At 50.9% G+C, this 13,910-nt stretch overlaps 1 protein-coding gene across 1 annotated transcript in view; it reads right to left on the reverse strand.

Annotated features, from left to right (window-relative positions):
- The window catches only part of LOC114030804 (zinc finger protein 420-like), a 20,962-nt gene extending 11,478 nt beyond the window's left edge, over window positions 1-9,484 (reverse strand). The window contains exons 1-6 of the mRNA XM_027845706.1: window positions 9,319-9,484; window positions 8,900-9,029; window positions 8,598-8,714; window positions 8,235-8,435; window positions 8,146-8,192; window positions 8,014-8,103 (exon numbers count right to left, since the gene is read on the reverse strand). Coding sequence (XP_027701507.1) covers window positions 8,014-8,103; window positions 8,146-8,192; window positions 8,235-8,435; window positions 8,598-8,714; window positions 8,900-9,029; window positions 9,319-9,484 — 751 coding nt within the window. The remainder of the gene's footprint in view (window positions 1-8,013; window positions 8,104-8,145; window positions 8,193-8,234; window positions 8,436-8,597; window positions 8,715-8,899; window positions 9,030-9,318) is intronic.
- Window positions 9,485-13,910: the final 4,426 nt, after the last annotated feature.

Here is a 13,910-nt window from a genome sequence, read left to right on the forward strand (position 1 = left end):
TGGCCTAGTACGAGGTCAAACAATTAAATAGGGGCAGCTCAGGGCATTTTCACTGTGCCATGAGGATACTTGAGGCCATCACAGTCTCAACATCCTCTATGCCATGTTGGGCCCAGCCCTGCAGCAAGGTGGCTAAAACAAATGGGAGTATGTGGTGGAATCAATCAAGCAGGTCAGCCCATCCCACCTGGAGTGATAAGTTGCCCTGGTATCTTAGGGAGGTGAGAAAGAATCTTCATTGACCAATTCATCAGAGAATTTAGATCAAATGTGGGAAAAGTCTTGGATGACCTAGAGCGATGGGGGGAAGTGTTTCAATTGGCTTAGGAAATGTAGACACTGCCTACAGATCATTTATAAAATAGAAGACCAAATCAGAACCCCAAATATTCTAGCATCTAGAGCAAGTGTAAGCCCAAGAGAGCATTCTAGCAAAACCCGTGGAAAGGAACCACTTGGGCCATGGTAGGAGAGCTCTGGAGCTTTATCTTCCCCTCCACTCCCCCCTTGGCTCCTGGAGAAGGACCCTGGGAGCTTTGAAGGGTCTGAGGGATTTTGGTCCTGCTCTCTTCCCATCAGCACTTAACATCACCCCTAAAGACAGCAACAGCTGGCCACAGTTGACTACATCAGGAACCAACAAAACAGGCTGGATGCAATGTGGGAAGGCGGATTCATGGCTCCACAAGGAGCACAGGGAAGAAGCTACACTATCCCTAAGGGAGAATTCTTGAGCTCCGCACAAAGGGAAGAAAAGGACTTTAGCCAGCCAGGAGCTGTGAGTTACTCCTTTGACACGTGCTCTCCAATCCTGAGACCACTGGTATGAGAATGTCCCAGACTTTTGGGGAGTGAGGAGGGCTGTTTGGTACTTACTATTTTCACTATACCACCTTAGTAAATTTGTTTTTGAGTTGTTTCAGTTGTGTTCAATTTTTCAGGACCCCATTTGGGGTTTTCTTGGCCAAGACACTAGAGTGGTTTGACATTTCCTTCTCTAGCTTATTTTGCAGATGAGGAACTGAGGCAAACAGGGTGAAATGACTTGCCTAAGGTCACACACTTAGTTTCTGAGGCTAAATTTGAACTCACATCTTCCTGACTCCATTCCCAGGGCTCTATCCACTATGCCACCTAGCTGTCCCTGGGCCACCTAGCTGCCACACTTTAGTAAAAACTGCTTTCCAAAAAACTGAGCCTAGCTGGCTAAATGGTTTTCAACTGATAATCATGGCAGAAAGCACACTCATGGGGGCTTGTGTGCTGTAGAGCATTAGAAAAACAATTTCATAGTCCCTTAGGGCTGGCCTTAAAGGCCTGAGGAGACAAAGGAGCTGAGCCCTGAAGGTCCAACTCATCAAATCCCCAACAAGTCAAATGATGAGATCAAACGCCCATCAAGTGGGAGTTGGGTCCAGAGCCTGGGTAGCTGAGCTAGCCTGGCCCCTCACAGAACACACCCGGGCCCTGCGTAAGTTACGTAGAGATAAAGTGACCTGCACCAGGTCTCAGGGCGAGGGAATGTCAAGAGGGGGCATTCAAACACAGCCCTTCCTGCGTGCGAGCCCAGCGCTGTCTCTGCTATCCCACACGAGTGCTAGGCTATATCCATTTATGCACGAGGGGCACAGATGGACCCAACTCCTGTGATACAAATGCTCCCTTGGCTCTCTGACTGTGGCATTGTGGGCATTCCGATCCTTGTCACCACACATCTACGTCACACAGCTTGTGTACTTCTTATTCCTGTCTTCCCAGAAGGTCACCAAAGGGTGACAGGGGGTGTCTCCTTGGCATGCAGAAAGTACTAGGGGACCACGAAGAGTTATCGCCACGCCTCACCATGGGCCCAGCCCATTGTCTGCTTTGCTCATGTGAACGTTCACCTTTGATGTCTTCATTTGCTCAACTTCTTCTGATGAACTTGCTTGTAATGTGTGCCAGCCTGCTCATGCCCACCACGTACCTTCCCATGCCCTGCACAGTATATTAAAATATAATAATGGCATTTGCCCTAACTTAGTATACTAGCTGTGATGAGCATGTTTATCACAGTCTGTACAAAGGTTTTATAAACTTTAGTGCTGAAAGAGCCAAACGGCCCAGCCATCTCTGCCATTGGGGAAAGTGGTACTGGAAGAAGGGGAGGGATTTGTACAGGGTCCTGCTCTGGTCAGTGGCAGAGAAAGAGCCTCATGGACTCTGTCCTCTCCCTCACCCAGTTTCTCATGGAAACAATTCTACCAATGTTTAAGGTCTGCAAGCAGGCTGAGGAGGCAGTGGTGAGTTTTTTAAAAAAGCAGCTGGAGAACCAAGGGTAAAGAAGAAGGTGTGCCTGTTCTGGGGCAGCTAGGTGGCGCAGTGTGTAGGGCACCGGACCTGAAGTCAGGAGGACCTGAGTTCAAATACGGCCTGAGACCAAACACTTGACACACACTAGCTGTGTGACCCTGGGCAAGTCACTTAACCCCAATTGCCTAAAAATAACAAAGAGAAGAAGAAGAAGAAGAAGAAGAAGAAGAAGGTGGTCAGTTGGAAGACCTGAGGGTCAGTCTTAGCTCTCATACTGACTAGCTGTGCAACCCCTCTGGGCCTCAGGCTCCTCATCTGGACAATGGGGGTAATGACACTTCTGTTCCCTAAACAGAGAAAAAAAGTGCTTCAAAAATCTGGAAAGTGCCATAGAAATGTGTGGTGATGATCTGTGAGAGAAGATTTCTTCCCATGGTGGATTTCCTTCTTCATGGTGCACCCTTAAAGGGTGGGGGGTGGGGACTGGGTTAGATGACATTAAGCAGCGGCCCCCAAAAGGAGGCATGCTAGTGGCCCCAGCCTTAGCTCAGCCTCCTCTGTGGGCTCCTCACCTGCACCAAACATCTGATGCTTTTACCCGCCCACTCAGTTAGCCATTTCTGGAGAGGGGTGTCATGCCACTGGCCCTGGGCAATGATTCAGACAGGAGAAAATGGTTCCACCAACTGATGATGAAAGCAACTTTTGGGCTCATTAGTGGCTGGACAATTCAGAGTGAAGTTTGGGTGGAACTGTGAGGTCCAAAGTCAGATTGTAAAGGGTTAAGGAGGGAAAGTGGAGGCACCTAATATAGATGGACCTTTTTGAGTTTAGCTACAAAGGGCAGAAGAAATTCAGGATGATAGCAGGGAGGGAAGGACCAAGTGGGGATTTTTTTGAGGATTAGGGAGACACCGGCATGTTTGTAGACAATAGTAAATGAACCAGTAGAGGGAGAGATTTGAAATAAGGGAGAGTGGGGATGACAGAGGGAGCAATCTGCTGGAAGAAATGGGATGGAATGAGATCACTTGTGCAGGTGGAGCAGTTGGCCTTGGTAAGGAGTGAGGCCATCTCTCCATGTGAGACAAGGGTGAATGAAGAGATAGTGGCCAAAAGCACCTGGATGATGTGAGGAAGCAAGAAAAATGGAGAACTCTTGGCCAATGGCCCCATTTCCCCATTAAATATGAGGCAAGGTTCTCAGCTGAGGAGGTGTGGGAAGAAGACCCAGTTCTTCATAAGCTAGTCCCCTCCTACCTTTCTAATCTCCTTACACCAGGGGTGGGGAACCTGTGGCCTCCAGGCCACATGTGGCCCTCCAGGTCAGTGGGTGCGGGCCTTTGACTAAGTCCAAGTTTTACAGAACAAATCCTTTCATGAAGGGATTCATGTCAAAGGGCGGCGCTTGAGGACCTAGAGGGCCACATGTGACCTCCAGGCCACAGGTTCCCTACCCGGTCTTACACCTTACTCCTCACCACTCCCTCTTCAATATTGGCCTGCTGGCTGTTCCCCAAACAAGCCCCTCCACCTCCAGACATTTTCTCCCTGGGCATTGTCTCTGGCTGTCCTGAGGCCTGGAATCCTGGCCCTTCTTAACTCTGCCAACTGACCACCCTGGCTTCCTCTGAGTCCCAGCTAAACTCCCATCCTCTACAGCAAGCGTTTGCCGACTTCTTCACCCTGGCACCTCCCCTCGGCCGGCTGCTTCCTAGTCTCTGCGATGTGTATTGTTGGCGGAGGTTTGTTTGCTCGCACCCCCTTAGATCGTGAGCTCCCTGAAGGCAGGGATTGTCTTTTGTTTCTCTTTGTATCCCCAGCTCTTAGCATAGTGTCTGGCATATACTGGGTGCTCAATACATGCTTACTGACTGACCGGCACAGACAATCAGGGCAGAATTGGTACTATTTACAGTGTTAAATTTAATTATAAACTTATAAAAACCAAGCTATCGGGGCAGCTAGGTGGTGCAGTGGATAGAGCACAGGCCCCGGAGTCAGGAGGACCTGAGTTCAGATCTCAGCCTCAGGCACTTGACACTTACTAGCTGCATGACCCTGGGCAAGTCACTTCATCCCATTGCCTAGCAAACAAAAAACAAACAAACAAAAAAAAGCTATAAGAAATTAAAGTTCAGTTGCATACACAATCCTCTTGCAATATTCATTTTTCTTGATGATTCTTAAGTTCACAGCAAAGAAAACGTAATTAAAGAAATGTTTACAAACTTAAAAGAAAAAAGGATGGTATTGACATCGTCATTTTGGAGCACAGAGAATTTTTAATCCACTCACGAAATAGATGGAACTACAGGAAACAAAACAGAAAGATTTGGGTTTTCTCTTTTAAAAAAATCCTGTCCAACAAAAACAAAGGAAGGAAGCTGATTGGGAAATAATTTTTCCTGGAAATATTTCTGCTAAAAATCAGACATACATAATCTACAGGTAAGCAGCAGCAAGACCACCTTCCCTAAATGTGAACGGGCAGTTTTCAAAAGAGGAAACAAATTGTCCATAAATCACTGAAAAGCTATTCCAAAATTCTAGCAGCAGTTGAGGTCCAAATGAAAACAGCCATTCAATTATCAGTCAGTTAAAAATGAACAAAAGAATTGCTGGTCAGACAAGCTGGGATTGGGGCTAAGAAATGTCTGACTCAATAATCGTACTTCTGGGACTGTTGCTGAAAGGAAACCAGCTCTTCTCCTGATTCCCACCCGCCTCGATCCTGCCGCCCCAAAGTCCCCACTAAATGCCATCCACCCCTTGACCTGTACCCTCTGGAATGCCTGTTCCATAGGCTGTAACAAACTCCCCTGCATCCTAACTCATTTCCTCTCTCTCTCCCTCCACCTTCTAGCAATCACTGAAACCTGGCTTCCCCCGATTCCCCTCATTCACTTTGGCTCATTGGCCAAGGTGGGCTGGTTCATAGATGACAGGAGCAGAGGCGCTCCCAGGTCTTCATGTATGTATTTCTATTAAGTCTCAACTTGGAAGTGAGCTACTGGAGCTTATCCATTTTTTCCAGCTTCCAATCTCTAATTCGCTGGAATGGGAAGTTGCAGTTATATAAGAAAAGCACCAAGAAATATTTTTAAAAGAACAGTGGTTTGACTGCTAATGCTGAAAATAAGCAGAGACTTTTAAGGAAACTCAAGGCCACAAAAGGGTTTTGTTCTAGTTATACTGTGCGGCCGGCAATGCTCGAGGCGCTCAGGACACAAGGACAAGATGATGCGTGCCCTGCCTTTGAGAAGCCCACGGTCTCGCCAAGGTCAGCCAAGCTAACCCCATAGAGCGTTATATCAAAAACAAGTTGATTTGGGGTTAACATCAGTAGCAGCTGGGGGAACAGGAAAGGTGTCATGGGGTTGTTTGAACTGAGTCTTGCAGGAAACAAGGGATTTCTGAGCAGCAGAAATGAGGAGGAAGGGCATCCCAGGCAGAGAGGGGGCAGTATGTGGAACAGCCCGGAGGTGGGAGATGAAGGCTTATGTATGAGAATGGCAAAAAGGCCGGTTCGGCTGGGTCACGGTGTGCAGAGAGAGAAGGAAGGAAATCCTAATAAGAATGGGAGACAGGCTATAAAGGACTTTAAACATCAAAGCAAAGGGCTTCCATCTGATCCTAGAAGTGCCGGGGTGGAGTTAATTGAAGAGAGGGATGACCTGGCCAAGACTGGACTTTAGGAAGACCACTTCAGTGACGGTGTGTCCCAGAGGAGGGACAAATGCTAGCAGTCTTATAAAAGGAGAAATGACAGCATTTGGCAGCTGACTGGAGGTCAGGGTGAGGGGTCAAGAACGATCTGAAGGGTTTGAATTTGGCTGGCTACAAAGACTGTGGCGTCCTCAACAGAAACAGTGAAGTTGGGTGGGGAGGGCTGGGCTTGGAGGCAAAGATAATGAGTTCTGTCTTGGATATGTTGACTTGGAGATACCTATGGGACAACCAGGTTGGAATTTCTAGTAGGCAGTTGGTGACACTGGGCTGAAATTCCAGAGAGAGACTAGGGCTAGATCATTGGCACAGAAATGATCATTAAACCCATGTGAACCGATGAGGTCACCAAACAAGGGTGTAATAAGAGAGGAAAGTCCAGTTTAGAATTTATGGGTAGCCCCACAGCTAAGAGCCTTGATCGAGACAACTGAGAAGCTGTTGGGATTGCACTGGTAGAAGAGGGAAGTCTCATGATCGTTGGGGCCTCCAGGGTGGACAGGGTGGTGCTCTCAGTGCTCTCTGGACTAGGGGAAGCCTCCCAGAGTGGGCTGGCCAGAGGCAGGAAGTCTTGGAGCGCCACGGCTCGGCCTTCCCTGGAGCTCTGATCCCTCTCCTTTCTTCCCTTGGAGCTGGGCTCCTTCTGCCTCCCCCGAGGCCTAGAACGGACATGGCAACATGGAGGTATCTATTGTAGATGCTCTTCTCACGGAGCTGAACCACAAAAGGGAGAAGAAAAATCAGATTCTAGTGGAGATGGAAGGATCAAGTGAGGGTTTTCCAAGGCTGGGGAACACATGAGTGTGTCTGTAGGCAGCAGCCAAGAGACAGGGAGAGCTTGAAAGTGTGTGAAAGGGTGGAGATGAGAGAGGGTACAATCTGTAGGAGGTGGGACTTGTACAGGTGGGTAAGTTTGCTTTGGAAAGGAGGAGAAGAGCCACCTCTTCATGCGACATGGGTGAAGAAGGAGAGGGCATCTCAGTGACATGAGATGAAGGGGAGAGGAAAGAGAGATCTCAGCAAATGGCCTCAAAACCTGAGGCAAGGTTCTCAGCTGAGAGGTGGGAGCAGTGGGAGGTCTGAGGAGGGACAAAAAGGTCAAGAAGAGCCACCATGGGAAGGGGGATAATGAGTTAATCAGGGAGGTGTGGAAGGACCTCAGCGGAGGCCGTGGAACCTAAATTTGAAGTGGATCTGGCTAGTCCAGCTCTGTGATTTTCTCCACCTCCATTCAGCGGTACACGGGTAGGAGCCAAGGCAGGGGGTGGTGGGAGTGCGCCAAGCTTGGGCTACTCTGTAGGTTTGTAAGAAATGTTGACTGACTGACACATAGCTTGCTTTATGACTGTCTGTACCTACAACCACTGCCTGAGATGAATGAATTGGAAACAGCCAAAGGTGCAAAGGGAGCCCTGCTCAGTGTTAATTCAGCCTGTCTGCTCGGCCAGGCTGGAGGATTGTGGGGAGGGAAGGAGAGAACAAACAAAGGAGAAGCCAACTGGGGCTTGAGGCCCAAGGGTCGGGGCGAGCCTGAGAACGTCTCACAGATCTGGGTGAGCTCGCATCGCTTCCTCAGAGCAATGTCTTATATGATGCTGTAGCATCGATCCTTTTTTTGTTTTTGTTTTTGCTTTTTGGTGAGGCAATCTGGGTTATGTGCCATACACAGTGCTGGGCAGCAGGGCCCAAAGACCAAATAGTGCCCTCATGAAGCTTATAAGCTAAGGGGAGCTAGGGTGCATGGAGCACTGGGCCTGGAGTCAGGAAGACCTGAGTTCAAATCTGGCAAGTCACTTCACCCTGTTTGCCTCAGTTTCCTCATCTGTATCTGAAGATGGAGATGGCAAACCACTCCAGTATCTTGGCCAAGGAAACCCCAAATGGGGGCACAAAGAGTCGGACATGACTGAAAATGGGGATAATAATGGTGCCTCCCTCTGGGGGTCATTGTGAGGACCAGACGAGATCGCCAAGGTGAAGCGCTTGGCAAACCTTCTTCATCCATGCCGGCCATCATTGCTGCGCCGCTGTCATCATCATTCCTACTGTCGTCACCAGCTGGGGTCGGAGAGAAGCTAAGATCTGCATGAATGAAGAGGGAGGGGGCAAGGGAGCACCCGGCACCTCGGCAGACAGCCGGCCCGGGAGGGGAAGAGCTCCTCAGGAGGCTGCTGTGTCCAGGCGGGATCTGGGGGTGGGAGACATGGACTCACGCCTGCCTCTCCTGCCTCCTTAGTGCGGCCTCAAAAGGTCCCTTCGGCTCCCGGAGGCCGGTTCTGAGCACGAAGCCCCATAGGCCTCTGTCTACGACTCCTGGGTGCCACCCGGCATTTGAGTTAGGGGATTCAGGGATTTGGAGCGGAAGGGCCGTGGAGGGCACTGAGTCCGATCTCCTCGTTTCATAGGTAAAGAAACTGAGGAAGCCCAGAGAGGCATTGCCTGTAACCTCTGGGGTAGGGTTCAAACCCCGGGCTTCCCCGATTCTGAGTTTTAGTGTACCACTTAAAGTGCAGGGTGATGGGGAGGAGACAGAACAAGGCACGGAAACCCCATTTCAGGAAGGATCTCCTGCTCACCGGGTAGCGCTGGCCCTCAGGAACAATGCGGCCAATCCCACCTCTTCGAGGCTCCCGCTCTTGGTGGGGGGACGGGCAGAGTCCTTAGTAGATGGAGCCGGGAAGGATTGGCCCTTTCTAGGTGCACGGGCGAGGAGTGTCTTCCCGCCCCAACTCCTGCGCTGGTTCCAAGACTTTATTCAACCCAAACAAGCTTCTATCAAGGGCCTCCCTGCCTTCAAGGAGAGTTCATTCTCCTACAGAAGATGATGCAGCCTGAGATGAACAACTACATGGGAATTTTAGGATGGAGCTTTACTTACCCATCAGTGGCAGCATTCTCCGGGTGCAGTGGCCAGGGAGGGGGGAGGCGGCAAGAAGAGCTTGTGTTAGGCACAGAGAAGCCCAAGGTCAGGGGGAACAGGCCGGCGTCAGGAGGCGTGGGGAAGGGGCCTGGCCAAACCAGAGAGCCTGTGAGGCCCCTTCTGTCGGAGAAAAAAACCTATACTCACTGTTGTCTCAGCACTTTTCTGCTTAGAAAAATGCCCAGACTGATGGAGTCCCCTCATGACTTCAGACATCTCTAGGATACAAGTCACTCTCACGTCAGAGCTCGTGGGATTATTGAACAAGGAACATTTTACAAAACGTTGAAACGGGGCTGCAGAGCTTAGGGTAAGGGAGCCGTTCACTCCATCAAAGAGAACAGTCAATACACTTTCAGTCCCTCCTTGGGAAGTACCTTCCCTAAACTGATTCATTTCTCTCCGACGCCTCTCTTCAAGTCTCCTCGCTGGCACCCGACAAAATTTCCTAAGCCCCCCCCCCATTACTAGGACATGGCGAGGCTGCGCTAGCTGGCCAAGGTCGTGACACAGACTTTCATCACAGCCCACCCCGGCGCCCATCCCCCTGTCTCTCCAGTGTTTTGGGGGCCCCACAGCCAGGCTGCAGCATTTTGCTTGGGTCTCAACAGCCAGAGTGGTCAAAGCCTTTCAGGAACAGAACCTGCATGGTGCTCCAACCTGGAAATACCATTGCTGCAGAGCACAGGCAAATGGGACCTGACCAGCCAGGTGCCAGGGAAAATGGCCCCAACCTGCCAGTGCCAGAGAAAATGGGCCCTGACCAGCCGGGTGCCGGGGAAAACGAACCCCAACCTGCTGGTGCCAGGGAAAATGGCCCCGACCTGCCGATGCCAGGGAAAATGGGCTCTGAACGGCAGGTCCCAGGGAAAACAGACCTGCTGGTGCCAGGGAAAATGGCCCCGACCTGCCGGTGCAAGGCCAGAGAACTGAGAAGTGAGGGAGCAGGAAAGGTCACCAGGACCCCACGTGGGGCGGCGGGGATGTGCAGCACTCTGCTGAGCCTAATGGAAGAGCCCAGCATCCAGCTGAGGCCAGAGACCTAGGCTGTTGAACCATGATTGCTCAGAGTGGGAGGAACCTGAAATCTAAAAGAAAAGAAGAAAGAGGAAAAAAAAAAGACAATTTGTCTTCAGTAGATCCCTGCAAAACAGGTATCCAAGAACAAGCATCCAGGAGAGAGCCCCTCTCACTCAGGGGTGGAGAAGCTGAGAGGCCACACACGGCCCTCCAGGTCCTCAAGGGTGGCCCTTTGACTGAATCCAAACTTTACAGAACAAACCCCCTTCATAAAAATGTGTTCTCTGGAGCCTGGGTTCAGTCAAAGGGCTGCCCTTGAGGACCTAGAGGGCCACATGTGACTTTGAGGCCGCAGGTTCCCCGCCCCTGCTCTAATGGGGTTCCTGCAAATGTATAGGGAACTATGGAAATTCTTGTGAGTGTAACAGGCCCCATTTCTCCTGGAACCCTCCTGTGCCCTGCTTGCATGCTGTGAGGGACTGTTTGATGTTGGCAGCTACCAGGCTGGGCACTGTGGCAAGGGTAGGGTAAGATCTGGGTATTTTGGAAGTCGAGGCAGGGGCTGTGGTAGGCAGAGTCGTGGTGAACTGGGATGGGCTGGATACAGAGAAGCCCTGAGGCAATGGGCAGTGCTTTGTGAGATAAGCTGGGTACAAGGAAGTAGCCGGAGCTTGAGCTCCTGAGGCAAGGGGCGGTGCCATGTGGGAGTGGGACGGCAGAGGACTGAGTTCCCTTTGCTTAGTCCCCTCCCTATATGCAACGTCATCCCCAGACGCCTCTTGTGACCTTCCTGACTTCCTGGGTCCCTTTGTGCAGCACTGACCCCAGACCCCTCCTGAGTCTGACTTCCTAGGTCACGTACTCTGTCTATGCGCTAAATCCCAGATGCCTCCTTCCTATATCTGGTCCTAGCCTCCTACATCACTCCCTCCCCCCTTGGTGTGCTAAACTCAGACAGCCCCTTCCGGTATCTGACCCTACAATCATTGGCTAGTAAGTGGGCTGGGGAGGAGGGGCTAGGTAGGTTTTTAGGAACAAGCGTGGTCAGATCACACGCGCGCTCTCTCCTGGCTCCTGCCCTGTTGCTCTGGCCTTGCTGCTTGGGCTTGCTATGATGGCTTGCTGTGTTGGCCTCTGAATAAAGCTCTGGTGTTGGCACCTCCCGATGGCTCGTCTCTGTGTGGTTATCTGGCAGAGGACCGAAGACTCAAGTGTGAGTAAGACTGTGGTAGTGTTCTCCTTATAGAAGGAGTGGGTACCGGCGTACGGCTGGCAGAAGGTCGGCGTGCGGCCAGTATAGCACGCCCACTAAAGGCTCAGGTCCCAAGAATGGCTCCTACGCTAAGGACGATGGCCGTGGGTCTACACACCTAACTCTAGCTCACGAGTTCCCACCAGGCTGCTAGTCATTAACAGTCATACCAGTGCACTCAGCTCTTGGCAAAGGCCAAGATGGCGCCGTAACATCAGTAGTTATATTCCCTCCATAAGCCTGGGCTGCCTCTCACACACAAATCTAGATGCTACCCGTGTCTGAGTGATCTCCCAGAGAGCAAGATGGTAGTGAGGCATGCGTGGGGGATACTGCAGGAGGCACGTGACTCAGATCTGCTTCCAGGCCCACAGTCCATCCTCCAACAGCCACCCGGGTACGTCGTCTTTGCCAGAACTGCCCCTTGGGCTCACAGAACCTGCTCCCCTCTTAGCCGACCCTTGAGCTCCAGGACTAGCCCTTGTCTGGAGTGTGTCTCCACTCCCCACTGGATGCAGGGTCTCCTCGGCTCTGATGATGCGGCTGTTGGGAAGGGGAGGAGCCCATCCCCCTTCTTCTTCCCACCCCAGCTCCGCAGGCCTATGATTCTCCTTCTACAAAAGCCTCCACCTCTCAAAGGGGAAGTGCTGCATTTTCTCCTTCTATTTAAAGCTGCTAGGTGTGGCTTTCTAGTTTGGTGAGCCACCTAATCAGAGGTGAATTCCGCATCAAGGGGCATCGGGGCCTAGACACAACTCTGGAAGCGTCAGACTCCCCCTTACTCGGATTCCATCTGGGCCTGCTGTGATCATTCCAACTGAGGTGGAGAAAGGAGCCTCGGTCCTCTGGACCAACCCAATGCTGGGGAGAGTCTTCTCCCCCTGGCCCAGTCTGCCTAAAACAAGTACATCTTCTACTGTACCCATGAAACCCTAATGGGAACATGAACTGACATCTTCAGCCCTCAAACCACAGCATTCAGAGAGGACTCTTACCTACAGAAGTAATCGTAACAAAGAAAACCAGCCACAGATGGGGATTTTGGCACCGGGGAAGCCAGGCTTAGCACTAGCAGGAAGGAAATGCATTTGCCCAACCAGTCTGGAACCCGCATGGAAAAGCACGTATTGGCCACGCCATTTGTGACTATCACAACTCATCCAGAAAGGTACGTTTTGTGGCTGCTCAGGCCTCCTCCAACAGAATAAGAGCCAGCACTTACCCAACACGTTACGGTTTCCAAAGCGTTTTACAAATATCTCTTTGATTCTTCTAACAAGCTGGGAGGTAGGGGCTGCTAAATTTGCCCTTTTTTACAAATGAGGAAACTGCGGCTAAGTGACTTACTTTCACTCAGCTAGTGTCACGAGGCTTGATCTGAGTTTGTCTTCCTGCCTCACTGCATCACCTCGCGCCCTCTCATAAAGGGACGTTGTTGTCATCTAGGAGTTTTCAACTGGTCAGATTCTCCTAGTCATACGGCACTCGATAATGGTGGGGAGGGTCCTCTGCAAGAATGGGCTTTGTGATAGGCTGAGCTCCACGTGCAGGAAAGAAGACAAAGGGCCCAGTGAAGAGGACTTGCAAAGTTGAATGAGGTTTACTGCAGATTGTTCAGTAGAGGCAGCTGGGTGACACAATGCAGAGAGTGCTGTACTTGGAGACAAAAGACCCGAGTTCATATCTGCCTTCAGACACTTAACTGGCTTTGTGACCCTAGCAGGGAATGTCACTTCACCTCTCAGTCTGAGTTTCCTCATTTGTAAAATGGAGACGACAGCACCCTCCTCACACGGCTGTTATAAGGGTTAGTTACACTATATATACATATACATATAAATTTTTTTTTTACCAAAAATGTATACACACATATAAAATATCGGCTGATCTCACTCTGCCAATCTCAAAGTCACGTGAATGTGCGCGGTTACTGTTCTTGCTCTTCGAGGTCTCTGCAAGGCTGAAAAGAGAGGAGCTCTTCCTAAGGTTTTGGGTGGGGGCTCCGCTGGCTGGCTAGGAGCTGCGGGCACCTTTGGTGGAGCGGATCAGGGGCTGGAGTCAGAGGCAAATCACATTTCCAACACTTCTAGTTCTGTGACCCTGGAGCCAGGCCGTCCCTGTGCCCCCTCTTCTTCACCTATGAAATGGGGCAATTAAGCTGGATGGTCTTTGAGATCCCTTAAAAACAGTGGAAAAGACGGCAGGCGAGGAGTGGATTGGGTCTTAGCATCAAGTCCCCCAGTCACTCAGCAGAGCCTGAGGTCTTGGACTGGCCGGTGGGGGCAGTGGGGCAGTGAGGAGACACAAGCAACCACACTACCTCTAGATATTAGCTATAGGAGGGTGAACATCAGCACAGTAACGTCACAGGAAGAGTAGCCTGAACCCTAGATGGCCCCTACCAAAGGCCCCCTTTATGAGACCCCTTACAGAGGGGACACCAGGTTCAGAGAGCCCCTTCTCCCAAGGTTCACCCGAGAGGAATCAGGCTGTCTCACCTCTCAGGCTCAGGTTGCCCTCAGCCCTAGAGAAACTCCAAGAAATCTCTAGAGCAAAGCTTAGGTAGAGTTTATGTCTAGCATTCCCCCCGCCCCGCACCCCCCCGGGGCCCAAGGATTCCACGGACAAAATGGGGATGAGTTACAGGACAGCTTTTTATTTACTCCACCACAGAAAATGCTTCAGATAAAACAGATT

This window comes from Vombatus ursinus, unplaced genomic scaffold, assembly GCF_900497805.2.
Source record: "Vombatus ursinus unplaced genomic scaffold, bare-nosed wombat genome assembly UNPS02015012.1, whole genome shotgun sequence".
Classification (NCBI taxonomy): domain Eukaryota; kingdom Metazoa; phylum Chordata; class Mammalia; order Diprotodontia; family Vombatidae; genus Vombatus; species Vombatus ursinus.